Here is a 16,787-nt window from a genome sequence, read left to right on the forward strand (position 1 = left end):
CACCACCACCACCACCACCACCAAGTGTTGTTGTTCTTGTTACTCAACGACTACTGGCTACTCATAGGGGTATTGTGCAAATCAGTTCTCAGACCTTGTACAAATAAAGGCAGACAAGTCTGGTCTGTAATATATGTTAACATTCTTCATCCTCCAGCATTCTTAATGAACCTTACAGCGATGGAGTCCCAGGGAGGGGAGGGAACAAGGGGAGGGTCAGGGGGGGAGAGTGGGATGAGACCCTGTCTTTGGGATCTGTGTTCTTTACTTCTTCGATCCTAACACACTTATTCCTACTTTTAATTTCTTTCTTCTTCACTGGAGTACCAGTCCTAGCTTCCCTCTTTTCAAGTTCATGTGTTTCTATGACAGAAACCCTTCTTTTATCCATGCCACATTGTAGTAATTACAATCTTTTCACATGAAAGCTAAGAGATAATGCACATAAGACATGGTAACACATATAAAACAAAGTAATACAGTCAGTATATGTATTACTGCAAGGACAATTTTTTTGGACATGTTAGCAACATCAAATACAAGAAGGGAAAGCACTCACTAAACAGGCTTGTGAAGTGCTAACATGTAAGCGAGAAGAAATAACTTAGCACTTCAATTGTTTAGTCACTGAAGGAGTGAAGTCAGGCAAAGAGTATTGTTACCTTTGACGAGAGCACACTTATGAATATACGGTGTAGTTACACAAGAAAGAAAAACCAATAGTTAGCAAGATACAAGGTCAATAACTGAAAAGTGAAATATTGATCATTTTACTACGATTTACTCAAATAGATGTGTTATGTAATTAGTGTGATAAGGAGGAAAGTAGAATGTATAGTTGTTCCCAGAGGAACTCTTGTTGGAGGTACTTACACAATGTGAAGAGATGAGAGCTTAAGACAAGCAATAACTTCATATTTGTATGCTCCTAAAGAGTTTTGAAAACAGATAATATGTTCGTGCTAGGGGAATTTGAACTATCTAGCATGAGCACACAATATTTTATGCTAGCAAATAGGACTGTAGATTTTACAGACGTTAGCACACTCTACTACTAAAATGATCAATGGTCTGAAATACAGTAATAAAAGTAATAAGTATGTGTAATACTAGCACTGAGATAACAAACAAAAAAGTAGTTTAGTGAGGCATGTAAATTTAAAGGAGTGTGGGACACAAGCATATAGTGACCAAAAAGAGTTGAAAGCAAAGGAGCAATGTCTTAAACGAATATGGGAAACATGTCCCACACCCATGAGATCATCTCTTTTTTGGGTCTATGGAACAAAAACTGAATCTAATCTAATCGCTCGGATGCTTTGCATATTGGTGAGTGTTTGTGATGCATTGTACCACTTACAGCAAATGTGTTGCAGAATATGGAGTATGTGTACCCATGGAAGGAATGGCCTAAGTATAGGTCAGGTGAATCCATGGAAGGAATTACCTGATCCATATTGGGGAGGGGGGTTAATTTGTAATCAATATATAATTCCATGCAATATTTTATGAACCAGACAACTCTTCACTGCAATAAAAAATCAGGTCACAGATGTTGCTGTCATTTGATATGTATCTAATGAATCACAAGGCACAGGGGTAGCAAACGAATCACAAGGCACAGGGGTAGCACCTCACTGTTTACAGTCCAACGATTGATCTCTTCACTGCCTTAGGATACATATGTTAAATATAACACAAAAATAATCTTTTCTCTTTCCATTTAAATGAATGTCAGTATAAACAGTAGGCTACATAAGTCACACAAAGAAAAATACTAAATGCTATATCTAAGGATCATGGGCCTGGTGGAGTAGGGGGGGGGGGGGGGGGGGTGTTCTGAAAGTCAATGAAATCATTGGCTGTCACCTGTATGTGCTCACTGTAAAATACAAAAGTCATATTTAAAAATAAAACACACACACACACACACACACACACACACACACACACACACACACCACCTGAACTCTGGGTGTCAAGAAAAATAAATGATATTAAGAAATTCAATTAACATGAAAATTCAGTATGATGCAGGAAAGAATACAAGTGAAGTGAACATAGAGAGTTACGAGGTGTAAAATGTAGTTCATTAAATTTCATAAAGATGAGTATTGACACTACTTACTATACTGAGTTCTGATAAGTTTGATTTACTACTAGTTACTGAAGGGGCTCTGTTGTCTTCCACATCCCCCTCTTCACTCTCTACTGAGCCCCCATGGTGTGTTTCTTTTAGGAAACGATCTAAGTATGATACCTGAGATGAAGGACGATCCAAAACTGTAACAAAGTAGCAAAGTCAGTCCTGAAATGTAATATCTCAAGTGTTTGTATAATATAATCATTAAATTATGTAATGGACGTTATAAATTATTTCATAAAAAAGTTGTAAATGCAAGGCCAGAAGTCATATTGTTAAGTTAAAAAAAAAACAATATAATAAAGAAGGAAGAAAACAAAAATGCAATGCCAAGCCTTTCTGACTGCACTATTGTTATGTCAGCGCTAAAGCTTAAATAGCGTAACCTGCACACACATCAGTCTGATCCATTTTGGTAGTTTTGAAATAGATTATAGTGAGGATGTGAACTGCACAAAACATAATAATAACATTGATAATGTTGATTTTCTTACATCAAAAACAAAAACAATTTATTGCAAAACAGTAACACAGCACACCAACAAAAAGGACTGAGCCACAAACCTACAAGATTAAAACCAACACAGAACACGCCACAACATTTTCATCTGTCAGACATTTTTATAGCCTACTTAGTAATGGTTGCATTTAAAGCTCAGAATGACACTTACAAAATTTTTCACACTATTAATTAGAACTAGAATAATCAGTTATTGATAACATAATTTAAATGGACAGATAAAAAATCTACTCACCAAGCAATGGCAGGGGAACACACACAAAAGTATTTAACGTTTACAAGCTTTCAGAGCCAGTGGCTCCTTCTTCTGGCAGAAGAGTTGAAGGGAAAGGAAGAGGGGTGAAGGAAAAAAAAGGACTGAGGAGGTTTAGGGAAAGGGGTACAGTTCAGAAAAATCATCCAGAACCCTGGATCTGGAAGACTTTCCTTCTCACCCCGTCCAGTAAGTCTCCCCTGACCCGCGGTTCTCGGTGACTTTTCTGAACTGTACCCCTTTCCCTAAACCTCTTCAGTCCTTATCCTTCACCCCTCTTCCTTCCGCTTCAACTCTTCTGCCAGAAGAAGAAGCCACTGGCTCCAAAAGCTTGTAAACGTTAAATCCTTTTGTGTGTGTGTTCCATTGCAGCTGCTTGGTAAGTAGATTTTTTACCTATTAATTAGAACTGTTATTCTTCATAGTGTCATTTTCACGGTAAGTGCTATACCTATACACTTATAGAGCCACAATCTGACCAACTTGCCCTATAAATTAAAATCTCAGTTGTTCCCAATTATGGTCTTAGAGGCCACAATATCAAAAACGTATGAGAAAAATCCTCACAATTTGTGAATGGGTAGATATGCAATAATTTTTGTTGTCAACTTCCCTGTTTCTTTTTATTTCTTTCAGCCTTCTATTTTTTTCTAATCCCCCTCCCCTTTCCCCTCTTACACTGTAGATGCTTCATTTTTATATTTTCATGTTAAATGTTTTACCCTTGACAGTTTCGCAATGTTCTACTTGCTACAATCCTCACTTCTTTATAAATGTTATCCATTTTTACAGATGACTAAAGAAAGGAACTGCTGTTTATCATGGCTTGGTAAAATTTTACCATACTGAGAGTTGCTCTTTCTGAGCATGATATTTTTCACTTCTAATCTTTTGCTGCTCTGTTCTACATAGAAAATAGCTAAGAATATTCTTCCTGAAGGCACAACATTATTTACACAATAACTGTAGCAGAAATGCCATTAAACTGCACATATTGGATACAAACAACAAGTAATAAATGCAATTCTGATATTACTAATATCTGAAAGAAACACATTTATTCAAATTTTGACCTACAAGTGGGTAAGATTATTTTTGTGGATAAAAAAATAGAAAAAATTGAAATGCTATTAAAAAAATAATAAGCTTTACAGCAACAAGAAAGGACTGTTAAAAGCTATTAGCATCCCACTTTAATTCAGTGCTAAAAAAAAAGGAAGGCCACAAAGAATGTCATTATGTGATGGTAAGTTCTTTGCAGTATTATTTGTGGACAGTCAAATTTCTACAAAGAAAGTACAAGTTAATTTAATTTGACAGACAATGAGAAACATATTTGGTTAACACTGACACACTTGGAACACTGGAACCACTCATCAAATATGAAACAGACATCGACTTTTCACTCTGCATGCATTTAAACAAATTACAATTTTTCCTGCCCACACAAAAACTAATTGTTTATTTCGTAAACCATAATGTGAAAATAAAAAGCATTCTTGAAGTGATTGCCTTCACTTTTGCATAATGCCAATAGCAGTTTCATACTTTAAAAAAATAACAGTATTTAAATGATCATTTGTTGTATATCATACAAGGAAACACACTGAATATGGTTCTGTCACAATGTACTGACTGTCTTATAGACATGAAACATTTTAAAGTAAGGAATTAAAAATTATTAGGAACCTGTAAGTGGGAGAGAAAGCCAAATATGAGGTGGGTGTCACAAACAAAAACTAATGCAGCAGCAACAGCAGCAAAGAAACAGCAACCAGTACATTACCAAATGGTGATGTGATGCTCTCAACACCTTTTCTATTCCAATAAGCTGGAGTCATTTTCAGAAATATATTTTCATAAGGAGTAGAAGCAAGCCCCACAGGCAGCTTGTGACACCAATAAATAGGGGCATTTTGTCTATAGGACCAAGAGAGGAAAAAGAATAAACTATTGCATTAAAAATAACTGTGAAATATTATGAATAACTCCTAACCATTTTGTCTACTTTAAGCCGATGTGATCCTTAAACTGAACATTTATGAGGTAAATGTTGTAGACAATACTTTTCAATAAACCATGAGTCCTCTCACGTCATCTCACAATAACAATACAGCTAGCTACTTGGAAGCTGGACAAAAATTGTTTCGAGCAGTAATTTGTCACAAGACAATTCTGCCAGGCATGAAGTTCATTAAAATAGTTGATTTCAAGAGAAACTATTTTCTTACAGTTACAACAATCTCTCTCAATTGTTGTAAATAATTTGAATACTGGCATCACTGAATTGTGTATACACTGTCATTCAAAACATGTTACTTTTGTTAATAGAAGTCAACACAAAGACAATAGACCTATTGTTGACTGTGTATTTTGTCCATACAGTGGTCTACAGAAACAAATGTAAGCATCTTCTTATCACTGTACAATTTTGAACATAAAATACTGAGGTGCATGAAAATGGTGTTACACTGTAATAACCTGTTTACAACCGTACGCAAGGGTGATAAAATTTTGTTTGTCAGTGGACTGACACACAAACATTCACTACTAAAACTCCAAACCATAAAAAATCTGAACAATGTTTCATTTCTTGGGAGATAATGTAAGACATTCACAAGGGAAAGGTAGTAACAGGCTGCACAAAGCCTGTGTGATCTGCACCTGCAGCACTAGGGCAAAGTACCTCTCTCTCTCTCTCTCTCTCTCTCTCTCTCTCTCTCTCTCTCTGTGTGTGTGTGTGTGTGTGTGTGTGTGTGTGTGTGTGTGTGTGTGTGTGTGTTTGTTTTTAAGGTATGAGGTGTAAAATTATCCAAATGGAACACTATAAATTCCAAATTTTATTTACACATATCTACTTTTCAGCACCTCAGTTATATTGTGTATGATTGTCTATATTCTTTGCTTTGTAATACACTCAAGGCTTTCCATTATTGCATTAACATTCAACATTCTTTTTGCTTTTGGGTTAGCAATAATTCTAAGAACTGCAGGGCACTATAACTGCTCAGTAAAGTGCAAGGGTCGTCCAAACAAGTCCACGACTTATATACAACAGCTTTGATGAAGGAGCTTGTGGTGTCACCGCCAGACACCACACTTGCTAGGTGGTAGTTTAAATCGGCCGCGGTCCATTTAGTACATGTCGGACCCGCGTGTCGCCACTGTGATCGCAGACCTAGCGCCACCACCAAGGCAGGTCTCGTGATACGAGAGTGGACTCGACCCCAGTTGTACGAGAACCAAGCTACCGCCCAGTTGTACGCGAACCTAGCTATCGCCCAGTTGTACGAAGCCTTTCTCTCTCATTAGCCGAGAGACAGAATAGCCATCTAAGTTAATGGCTACGAACTAGCAAGGAGCCATTTGTATCAGTGCCTATAGCTTCGAGTATTCAAGAGAGATGTATTCCAAGGAATCAATAAAAGTTAAGTAAAAAGCATCTACATACTTTTCTTCTTATTCATTCATAAGTTCTCATGTTCCAGACTTCACGCCCGTCTGCTTATTGCCGTTCGTGCACTATCGGCCACAGCATTAGTCTAGCGTGCCTTTCTTTTGGCTACTACCGTGTGGCGTAACAGTCTTGTTACGTCACTACAGATTGGCGACGAGTAAAAACTTATTTCTGATTGCTTACATTTCATTGTGTCATGGCTTCGCCACATTCTCCAGATGTACTGTCCGAATTTTATCGCTTGCAGAATCAGCAGACGCAGGCGTTATTGGATGCCCTTGGACAGCTCGTCCAGGGTCAACGTGCGCTGCACACCGATGCGGCCGCCGCCGCTTCTTCGCTACCGCTGCCACTGAACGCTGTTGCACCTCCCTTTCGACCATACGTGGCAGCCGATGAGACCTGGCAAGAGTGGTCTCGTCAGTTCGCCTTTCACTTGGCTGCCTACAGAATTCAAGGTAATGAGCGGCAGCCGTTTTTGCTTTCTTGTGTCGGTGTGTCCACATACCGTGTGATAGTGAAATTGTTTCCCCGCCGCGACGTAGCAACTTTGTCATACGAGGAAATTTTGTCTGCCTTAGATGCCTATTTCAAAGAAACAGTTAATGTGGTTGCAAAACGGTATACGTTTTTTCGTACAAAACGTACGGCCGGTCAAACTAATAGGGAGTGGGTAGCAACATTGCAAGGACTTACTAGGGACTGTGCCTTTGAATGTGACTGTGGTCTTTCTTATTCAGATACAATGGTGCGTGATGCAATTGCACAGAACGTTTCTGATGTTCGCATACGGGAGCAAATTTTGAAACTAGTTAATCCCTCCCTTCAACAAGTGATAGACATATTGGATAGACAGGACACACTGGACTGTGCTCAGGAATCTTTTGAAACTTCGCCAGCCGTGTGTAACATTAACCGGCCCGCTGGACGCGCTGTGCGACCCGGTAACCGGGCCGTGCGCACGGACGCACAGCGACCGCCGCGTGCTAAGCCAGGTGTGCCGCGCCAGCACACAAATACAGTGAAATCATGCCCGCGGTGTGCTACTAGACATTCGCGTGAACATTGCCCGTCACGCCAAGCTATTTGCTTTTTCTGCAATACGAAAGGACATGTTCAAAGTGTTTGCCAGAAAAAGCTCCGATCAGACAATCACAATCATTCCAGGCCCTTTGCTTCGCGCCGGAATCGAACCAAGGACACTCAGGCTCGTGGACCTTCGCCTATGGACATTCATGTCGTTAATTCCACTTCGTCCAGTGACACTTTCTCTGACAGTAACTGTGATCGTCCCACAAAAACTGTGCGTCGACGTCGCCGGAAGTCACGTCAATTAGCAAGTGATTCTGTACCAGTGTCTGTTCCAATTGCACAAAACAGTCGCTCTTGTCGTCAGCAGGACAATAAACTTTTTGTGGACTTAGACTTTGAAGGCCAAGTGATACCATTCCAGCTCGATACCGGAGCTGCAGTTTCATTGCTCAATCACGACACATACAAACAACTGGGCGCACCTCCGTTGCGTTCCGCAAATGTTAAGCTAACTACATATTCCGGACAGAAAATTCCTGTGTTAGGACAGTGCAGCCTTCTTGCAACATACAAGGAACAAACAAAACTTGTGTCATTTTACGTTCTTCGTTCTTCTTCGGCAGTGAACTTATTTGGTCTAGATTTATTTAAGTTGTTTAACATGTCTATTGTAAATCAGGTCCTATCAGTGAATCAGACTGTGCCTACAGACAGTGTTTCTCGGCTGTGTGACGAATTTGCAGACGTTTTTGCACCGGGCTTAGGTTGCGCTAAAAACTATGAAGCACATTTAGAACTGAAGGTAAACGCGCAACCGAAATTTTTCAGGGCGCGCAATGTTCCCCACGCATTGCGTGATGAGGTCGCCAGGACGTTACACGATCTCGAATCACAGGGTGTAATTGAACGTGTGCAAGCTTCTCTCTGGGCCTCACCCTTAGTCATTTTGCCAAAACCTTCCGGAAAATTGAGACTTTGCGTGGACTTCAAGGCCACAGTGAATCCACAGCTAGTGACTGCTACTTTTCCTTTGCCCCGCCCGGAAGATCTTTTTGCTAAACTGTGCCCGGGAAAATATTTTTCAAAGTTGGACCTAGCCGATGCGTACTTGCAAATACCGGTGGACGACGCATCCCAGCGCGTATTGGTGGTTAACACGCATCTTGGATTGTACCGCTTCAAAAGACTGCCATTCGGGTGTGCATCCGCCCCTGCCTTGTTTCAGCAATATTTACAAACTATTTGTGCGTCGGTCCCTACTGCAGCAAACTATCTGGACGATATAGTGATCTCCGGACAGACAGAAGAAGATCATCTTGCGAATTTACGAACATTATTTCAGGTCTTGCGGCAAAATGGTCTTCGCTTGAGGAAGGACAAATGTGTGTTTTTTGCTCGTGACATTCCATACCTGGGACATGTCATTAATGCCCAAGGCATACATCCGAGTCCAGAGCACCTCCGTGCCATACAAGAATTGCCGTCCCCTAAAAATCTGAAACAGCTACAGAGTGTGTTGGGTAAAATTAATTATTACCATAAATATGTGCGCAATGCCTCTTCCATTTCAGCTCCGCTTCATCGCTTACGCCGTAAAGGTGTTCCGTTCGTCTGGACGCCGGAATGTGAACGCGCCTTTCGCCAGTTGAAATCGGCGTTGCTTTCTAATACTTGCCTTACGCCTTTCGATCCCCAGAAACCCCTTTTGTTGATGGTAGATGCATCGGATTTCGGGATCGGTGCTGTGCTTGCGCACAAAGTTGGCTCACATGATCGCCCTATTGCCTTTGCGTCCAAATTGCTCTCGTCTGCGCAAAGAAATTATTCACAGATAGAGAAAGAAGCTTTGGCTCTCGTGTTTGGTGTTACTAAGTTCCATGATTTCTTGTATGGTCGTCACTTTACCATCATCACAGACCACAAACCTTTGACATCGCTTTTTCATCCGTCCAAGCCTGTACCTCCACGTACAGCGCAGAAATTCATTCGCTGGTCTATTTTCCTCTCGCAGTACCGCTACGATATCTTGTATCGGTCCACTGCTAAGCACGGCAACGCCGATGCGTTGTCCCGTTTGCCTGTTGCTGAGGATAAAGCATTCGATTCTTCCGAACTTGCTTGCATGTTCATTGATTCGGAAACCGATGAAGTGGTCGAATCGTTTCCGATTGATTTTCGTCGTGTCGCTACAGCCACAGCTGCTGACCCTGTCCTTGCTACTGTTTTACGTTTTGTTGCTACGCAATGGCCTTTGTCAAAGTCTCGGATCGAGGATCCGTTGGTTCGCCGATTTTTTGCTCACAAGGAGAGACTTTTTGTTCGACGTGGTGTTTTGTTGTTGCGTTCTGATAATGATCAGTCCAGAGTCGTGGTCCCACGTTCGTTACAGTCCTCTGTTTTACGGCTTCTTCATAAAGGACATTGGGGTATAGTGCGAACGAAACAACTTGCTCGTCAGCACTGTACTTGGTTCGGAATCGATGCTGCGATTACGAAAATGTGTTCTTCGTGCCCGGCGTGTGCCGAACAACAGTCCGCGCCGCCGCGGAAAGTCTTTGCGTGGCCAAAAGCCACTTCCCCTTGGCAACGCTTGCACATTGATTTTGCTGGTCCATTCTGGAATGCTCGATGGTTGGTTCTGGTCGACGCCTTCAGTAATTTTCCTTTTGTTGTCCGGATGTCTTCCACGACGTCCTCCGCCACCATCCAAGCATTGTCTGCTATCTTTTGCATTGAAGGTCTTCCGCAGACTATTGTTTCAGACAATGGCCCACAATTCATGTCCGCAGAATTCCAGTCTTTCTGCCAGGCCAATGGTATTCAACATCTGACATCCGCGCCGTTTTCGCCTCAGTCCAACGGTGCCGCTGAACGTTTGGTCCGGACTTTCAAGTCACAGATGTTGAAATTGAAAGAGTCGCATTCTCGGGAGGACGCATTGTTGCTCTTTTTGTCTTCGTATCGCTCTCAGCCCCGAGATGGTCGCTCGCCGGCTGAGTTGCTCCACGGTCGTCCTCATCGCACCTTGATGTCTTTGCTGCATCCGCCGCATCAGGTTCCTGCGCAGCGGCAGACTCCTGCTTTTGCTCCAGGCGACGTTGTATTTTATCGCAACTATCGAGGTTCACGGCGTTGGCTCGCAGGGCGCATTCTTCGCTGCCTCGGCCGCGCGATGTATTTGGTTTTGGGGGCCTCTGGTGAGGTGCGTCGGCATCTCAATCAGCTGCGCCTCGGTCGTCGCTCGGGTTCTGCCGCTCCCCGTCTGCTTTCAGCGACGGTGCCGTCCGGTCAGCGCCCTGGGGACCCATCTACTGGCTCGCCTCATCCCCAGGTGTTACCGACGATGCCTTCCATTTTGCCCCATGGCGACGCGCCGCCGCCGCCGCCGCAGCAGCAGCAGCAGCAGCCGCCGCCGCCGCCGACCGCATTCGACGCTTCGTTGCCGCCGCCAGGCGCCTCCCAGGGTCACGCGCCGCCGATCGCTTCCCGTGACCAGCTGTCCGCCGCCATGGAACTCCCGCCCGCTCCGGACCACGTGACGTCATCGCGCGTCGGCTACCCCGACGCAATGGAGGTCGACACTTCGGCCCCTCATGTTTCTTTACGGGCGCATACACCGCATGTTGACGTGCACCCTGGACTAGTTTTGCAGGCGTTTCCTAGCTCCCCTCGGACCGGATGGCCGGGTGCGGGTGGCACAGCCTCGCCTGTTAGGCTCCCCACCTCATCGCATACGTCAACATGTGGTCCTCCCCACGGCGGGCGGAAGCCTTATCTCACGACCGTTCGCCGATTTGCGGGGGAGGAATGTGGTGTCACCGCCAGACACCACACTTGCTAGGTGGTAGTTTAAATCGGCCGCGGTCCATGTAGTACATGTCGGACCCGCGTGTCGCCACTGTGATCGCAGACCTAGCGCCACCACCAAGGCAGGTCTCGTGATACGAGAGTGGACTCGACCCCAGTTGTACGAGAACCAAGCTACCGCCCAGTTGTACGCGAACCTAGCTATCGCCCAGTTGTACGAAGCCTTTCTCTCTCATTAGCCGAGAGACAGAATAGCCATCTAAGTTAATGGCTACGAACTAGCAAGGAGCCATTTGTATCAGTGCCTATAGCTTCGAGTATTCAAGAGAGATGTATTCCAAGGAATCAATAAAAGTTAAGTAAAAAGCATCTACATACTTTTCTTCTTATTCATTCATAAGTTCTCATGTTCCAGACTTCACGCCCGTCTGCTTATTGCCGTTCGTGCACTATCGGCCACAGCATTAGTCTAGCGTGCCTTTCTTTTGGCTACTACCGTGTGGCGTAACAGTCTTGTTACGTCACTACAGAGCTGAAGGAGGTAGACGATTTATGCAACAATTTCCTCAACTCTAACATAAATGCACTGTAATGACAAATTCATTATTGGCACATGTACTAAAAAAAATTCAACATAATGAATATTCCAGATTTAACTGAGTTACTTTTCTAGGCAATCGTAATGACAGGAAAAGTAATGCAGGGGCAATGTGTAAAGCAAATGCTGAACCACATGTGGTGGTCAGTCCTCTCAAGTAGTAAGTCTTACATGACTTGTCTTTGGCTAATTATAAAGGCCTCAAGATGTCAGAAAAAACTATATTCAATTACTTAAATTCCCAGAATTCTCTCTTCTATCACCTTTCCTCGAATCTGTTCAACTGAGGCATGGAAATGGTTTACTACTTTGACGAGTATCTGGTCCTTTTTTCTCTTTTGGATGTTACTGACCTGACCTTGGATACGCAGTCTCTAATTTTAGCCAGAAGAATGCTGAAGATTAGATGGGTGGATACGAAGTCTCTAATTTTAGTCAGAAGAATGCTGAAGATTAGATGGGTAGATCACATAACTAATGATGAAGGATTGAATAGAATTGGGGAGAAGAGGAGTATGTGGCACAACTTGACAAAAAGAAGGGACCGGTTAGTAGGACATGTTCTGAGGCATCAAGGGATCACACATTTAGCATTGGAGGGCAGCATGGAGGGTAAAAATCATAGAGGGAGACCCAGAGATGAATACACTAAGCAGATTCAGAAGGATGTGGGTTGCAGTAAGTACTGGGAGATGAAGAAGCTTGCACATGATAGGGTAGCATGGAGAGCTGCATCAAACCAGTCTCAGGACTGAAGACCACAACAACAACAACAACAACAACAATTTTAGCCAAAATCCTGTAGTGATACAATGTATGTGCAGTTGAATTTGGACTGGGGAAAGCTGGAGGGAGAGGGCAGGGAGGGGTGAAGTATGGTTGGACTACACCCTCCAAAACTAACTTTTCCTTAATTTGAAACCAGTGCTTCACCACAGTTTAGAATTAATTTGGTGATACAAAACCACTAATTTCATTTAAGTAATTAAATTTCCTCCAATTTGATTTACATTAAAAGTTTCTTGTGGTAGCTATTTTTCACAGTAGCTACACTTAATCTGAAGCAGTTAGCAAGAAAACACTTTTCTATGTGTTGCACATGAATTTTTACTCATACACCAAGAAGTATTTCATCTTTTTAACAGGGCACCCCCAGTGGGTGTCCTAGCATCGTACAGGTGGTTTTTTGTTTCCACACATTGTTTTTTAGATTTAAAACAGTTCATGCAAATATTTTATGATTTTTATGGTTCGTGAAAGCCTGTGACTGTAAAGAGAATGTGTTTGTTTATAACTTTTTCTTATACCAATCAAGATTTTCTTCTTATTTATATTTTATATTATGTATTTCAGGAAATAAAATTATTAAGCACATTCTTTGTGTGCCACATCACCATCATTATCTTCACTTCCATGGATTAAGTGAACTGCTTCTTCCATCTTCAAAAGTTGCTGTTGAACCCACTTCATTTTGGATCTACCGTGGTTTCTTGTTCCTCTGGGCATTATCTCAACAGTTATTTCATCATTCTTTTTTCTGGCATTCTGTTGAGATGTTCGTTCCATCTGTTTATACATTTCTCTATTATTTTGTTTATCACTTTAACATTCCATTCTTCTCTAATTAGTTCATTCATAATCCTGTCTTGGAATGTGCAACCTTTCACTGTTCTTAGAAATCTCTTTTCAGGTGCCTGTATTTTGTTTGCTCTTATCCCTCTTTCTGCGAACCAAGATTTCAATCCTATGCAGCACAGATGCAACAACCGTTTTTAAATCTGTTCTTTAAGGTTCTATTAATAGTGCCATATATAGGAAACATATGACTTGTGAATTCTCTATTATCCTGGTAAATTGGTTTTATAAACAATTAAAATTTCTCACTTTTTTAATCATTTTGTTATTGATGACAATTTCTGATCTGGTTGCCTCAGCTCCTTTAAATATCATTATCATTGCATTATTAACTGAGATTTTCATATTGCATTCTTTGCCCATTAGTTGCAACTTACATATGTCATATTGTAATTTACTTTGGCAAGTGTTTATGGTTCCATACTGTGATATCTGTAACACTTCTTGTGCGCATCTTCTTAAGATGATGTCAATGCACATATTATACACTAAAGAGTCAAAAAAACTGGAACACCAGCCTAATATCATGTAGGGCCCCCACAAGCACACAGAAGTGCCGCAACACAACGTGGCATGAATCCTGCAGTGCTGTCCATAAATCCATGAGTACGAGGGGGTGGAGACCTCTTCTGAATAGCACATTGCAAGGCATCCCAGATATGCTCAACAATGGTCATGTCTGGGGAGTTTGGTGGCCAGCGGAAGTGTTTAAACTCAGAAGAGTGTTCCTGGAGCCACTCTGTAGCAATTATGGATGTGAGGGGAGTCGCACTGTCCAGCTGGAATTGCCCAAGTCTGTCGGAATGCACAATAGACACGAATGCATGTACGATGCAGGCGATCAGACATGATACTTATGTATGTGTCACCTGTCAGAGACCTATCTAGACATATCAGGGATCCCATATCACTCCAACTGCACAAGCCCCACACAGTTACAAAGCCTCCACCAGCTTGAAAAGTCCCCTGCTGAAATCCAAGGTCCATGGATTCATGAGTCTGTCTCCATACCTGTACGTGCCCATCTGCTTGATACAATTTTAAACGAGACTCATCCAACCAGGCACCATGTTTCCAGTCATCAACAGTCCAATCTCGGTGTTGATGAGCCAAACTGAGTTGTAAAGCTTTGTGCCGTGCAGTCATCAAGGGTACACAAGTGGGCCTTCGGTTCTGAAAGCCCATATCGATAATGTTTCATTGAATGGTTCATATGCTGATGCTTGTTGATGGCCCAGCATTGAAATCTACAGCAATTTGCGGAAGGGTTATACTTCTGTCATGATGAACAATTCTCTTCAGACATTGTTACTCCCATTCTTGCAGGATCTTCTTCTGGCCACAGCAATGTCGGAGATATGATGTTTTACCGGACTCCTGATACTCACGGTACACTCGTGAAATAGTCATATGGAAGAAATCCCACTTCTTCACTACCTCCGAGATGCTGTGTCTCATCGCTCGTGTGCTGACTGTAACATCACGTTCAAACTCACATAAATCTTGATAACCTGTCATTGTAGCAGCAGTAACCGATCTAACAACTGCTCCAGACACTTGTTGTCTTATACAGGCATTGCCGACTGCAGCACCATATTCTACATGTTTACATGTATCTGTATTTGAATATCCATTCCTATACCACTTTCTTTGGCACTTCAGTGTATAATCTCGATGATAAACTGCACCATGGTCTGACAATCTGATCCACACGTATCATACTTGAATTTCTTGCAACTGTTTGAGTCATTATTTTAATGTGTGTGTTCGTACCTTTCAGAACCTTTACAATGTGTTTGAGATAGCCTTGTTTCTCTAGTATGTTCAATAGTATTTGCCTATCAGCTTGATCAAAGACTGTTAAGCAATCTATAAAAGTGACATGGTTCCCGTATTACATTCACACCTTATCTCCATTACCTGTTTTATAATGTATATACTATGTGTGCACAACCATCCCTTCAGCAAACAATTTGTTCCTCTAAAATGAGTATTTCCCTCATAGTGTGCAGTCTCTTGCCAATCATTCTAGCATATACTGTACAGGCTGTGTCTATCAAACTTACACATCTATAATTATCACAGTTACTTCATTTTTCTTTTTTAAAAAGTGTGTTGACATCTGCACTCCTCCATACAGTTGGTATATGTCCAGTCTTCGAGCACATATTAGACCAATAAAGCTTTCTTTGTGAGCTAAGCTGTTCGTTTGTAATGTTTTCTGTGTGTGCTGCATTGTTCTGTTATCTTTACAATAATACATTAAAACATGTGCAACCTTTTTTATTAATGACCAATCTTAATGCAGTGTTATTGCTAAATTGGGAAGAACTTCTGTTTACTGTTTTCTTATACTCTGCCTCTGTAAAAACACACACATATTGATCATCACACACAATTTTCTGTACACAGCACAGCAGTTTTCATTGTGTACTGTGTACAGAAAATTGTGTGTGATGATCAATATGTGTGTGTTTTTACAGAAGCAGAGTACAAGAAAACAGTAAACAGAAGTTCTTCCCAATTGAGCAATAATGCTACATAAAGACTGATCATTAATTTTAAAAAAAGTTGCACATGTTTTGAATGTATACAATTTTTTTACATATAATCAACAGAAAAAATCCTATAGGTCACCCAAAGACGATAATATACTATTATTTGTACAGAAGGTACTTACATTAATAATATAGGTCATTATTTGCTTGTCAAATTTATAAAGATACATTTCTATGTATCAATATTTTTATTTAAATATACTATCAAAACATCTCTATAAACAGCCCAGCATATAACAGTCACAAAAAGTGAATAAAATACTGATGGAAAATTACATATATGAAAAATATATTAAATAAAACACAACATGGTACTAGTTGAAGAATTAAAAACCACAGAACTATTATAAGAACCTAAGTTTTTATCAGTGGACATTGCCAGCTTTTACTCAAACAAGCCTACACAAGAAGTTGTAGCAGTAATCCAACAGACCCTTACAAAACATAAGAAACTTGCATACACACAGGTTTTGGAATTCATTCAGCTCCTCCAGCTGACCCATAGTTACAATTATTTTACATTTAATGGCAACATATATATAAGCAGTGTGTTGGCCTGGCAATATCCGGAATCATCATAGCTGACTTAATAACTCAAACAATGAAAATTCCAGGTAGGAATATCAACAATGTAGGAAAAGATAAGATTGCTACACACTGTAAAGAAGACACATCAAGTTGCAAACAGGCACGATTAAAAGACACTCACATATAGCTTTAAGTGACAGCCTTTGCCAGGAAAGACACCCCCCTCCCCCTCACACTTCACATACACACAACTGCA

General features: G+C 41.4%; 1 protein-coding gene across 1 annotated transcript in view; it reads right to left on the minus strand.

The window, feature by feature from the left end:
- LOC124794671 (serine/threonine-protein kinase Genghis Khan) overlaps positions 1–16,787 on the minus strand; it is a 367,558-nt gene that overhangs the window by 121,942 nt on the left and 228,829 nt on the right. The window contains exon 19 of the mRNA XM_047258205.1: positions 2,129–2,283. Coding sequence (XP_047114161.1) covers positions 2,129–2,283 — 155 coding nt within the window. The remainder of the gene's footprint in view (positions 1–2,128; positions 2,284–16,787) is intronic.

The sequence above is a fragment of the Schistocerca piceifrons genome, chromosome 4 (assembly GCF_021461385.2).
Source record: "Schistocerca piceifrons isolate TAMUIC-IGC-003096 chromosome 4, iqSchPice1.1, whole genome shotgun sequence".
Lineage (NCBI taxonomy): Eukaryota > Metazoa > Arthropoda > Insecta > Orthoptera > Acrididae > Schistocerca > Schistocerca piceifrons.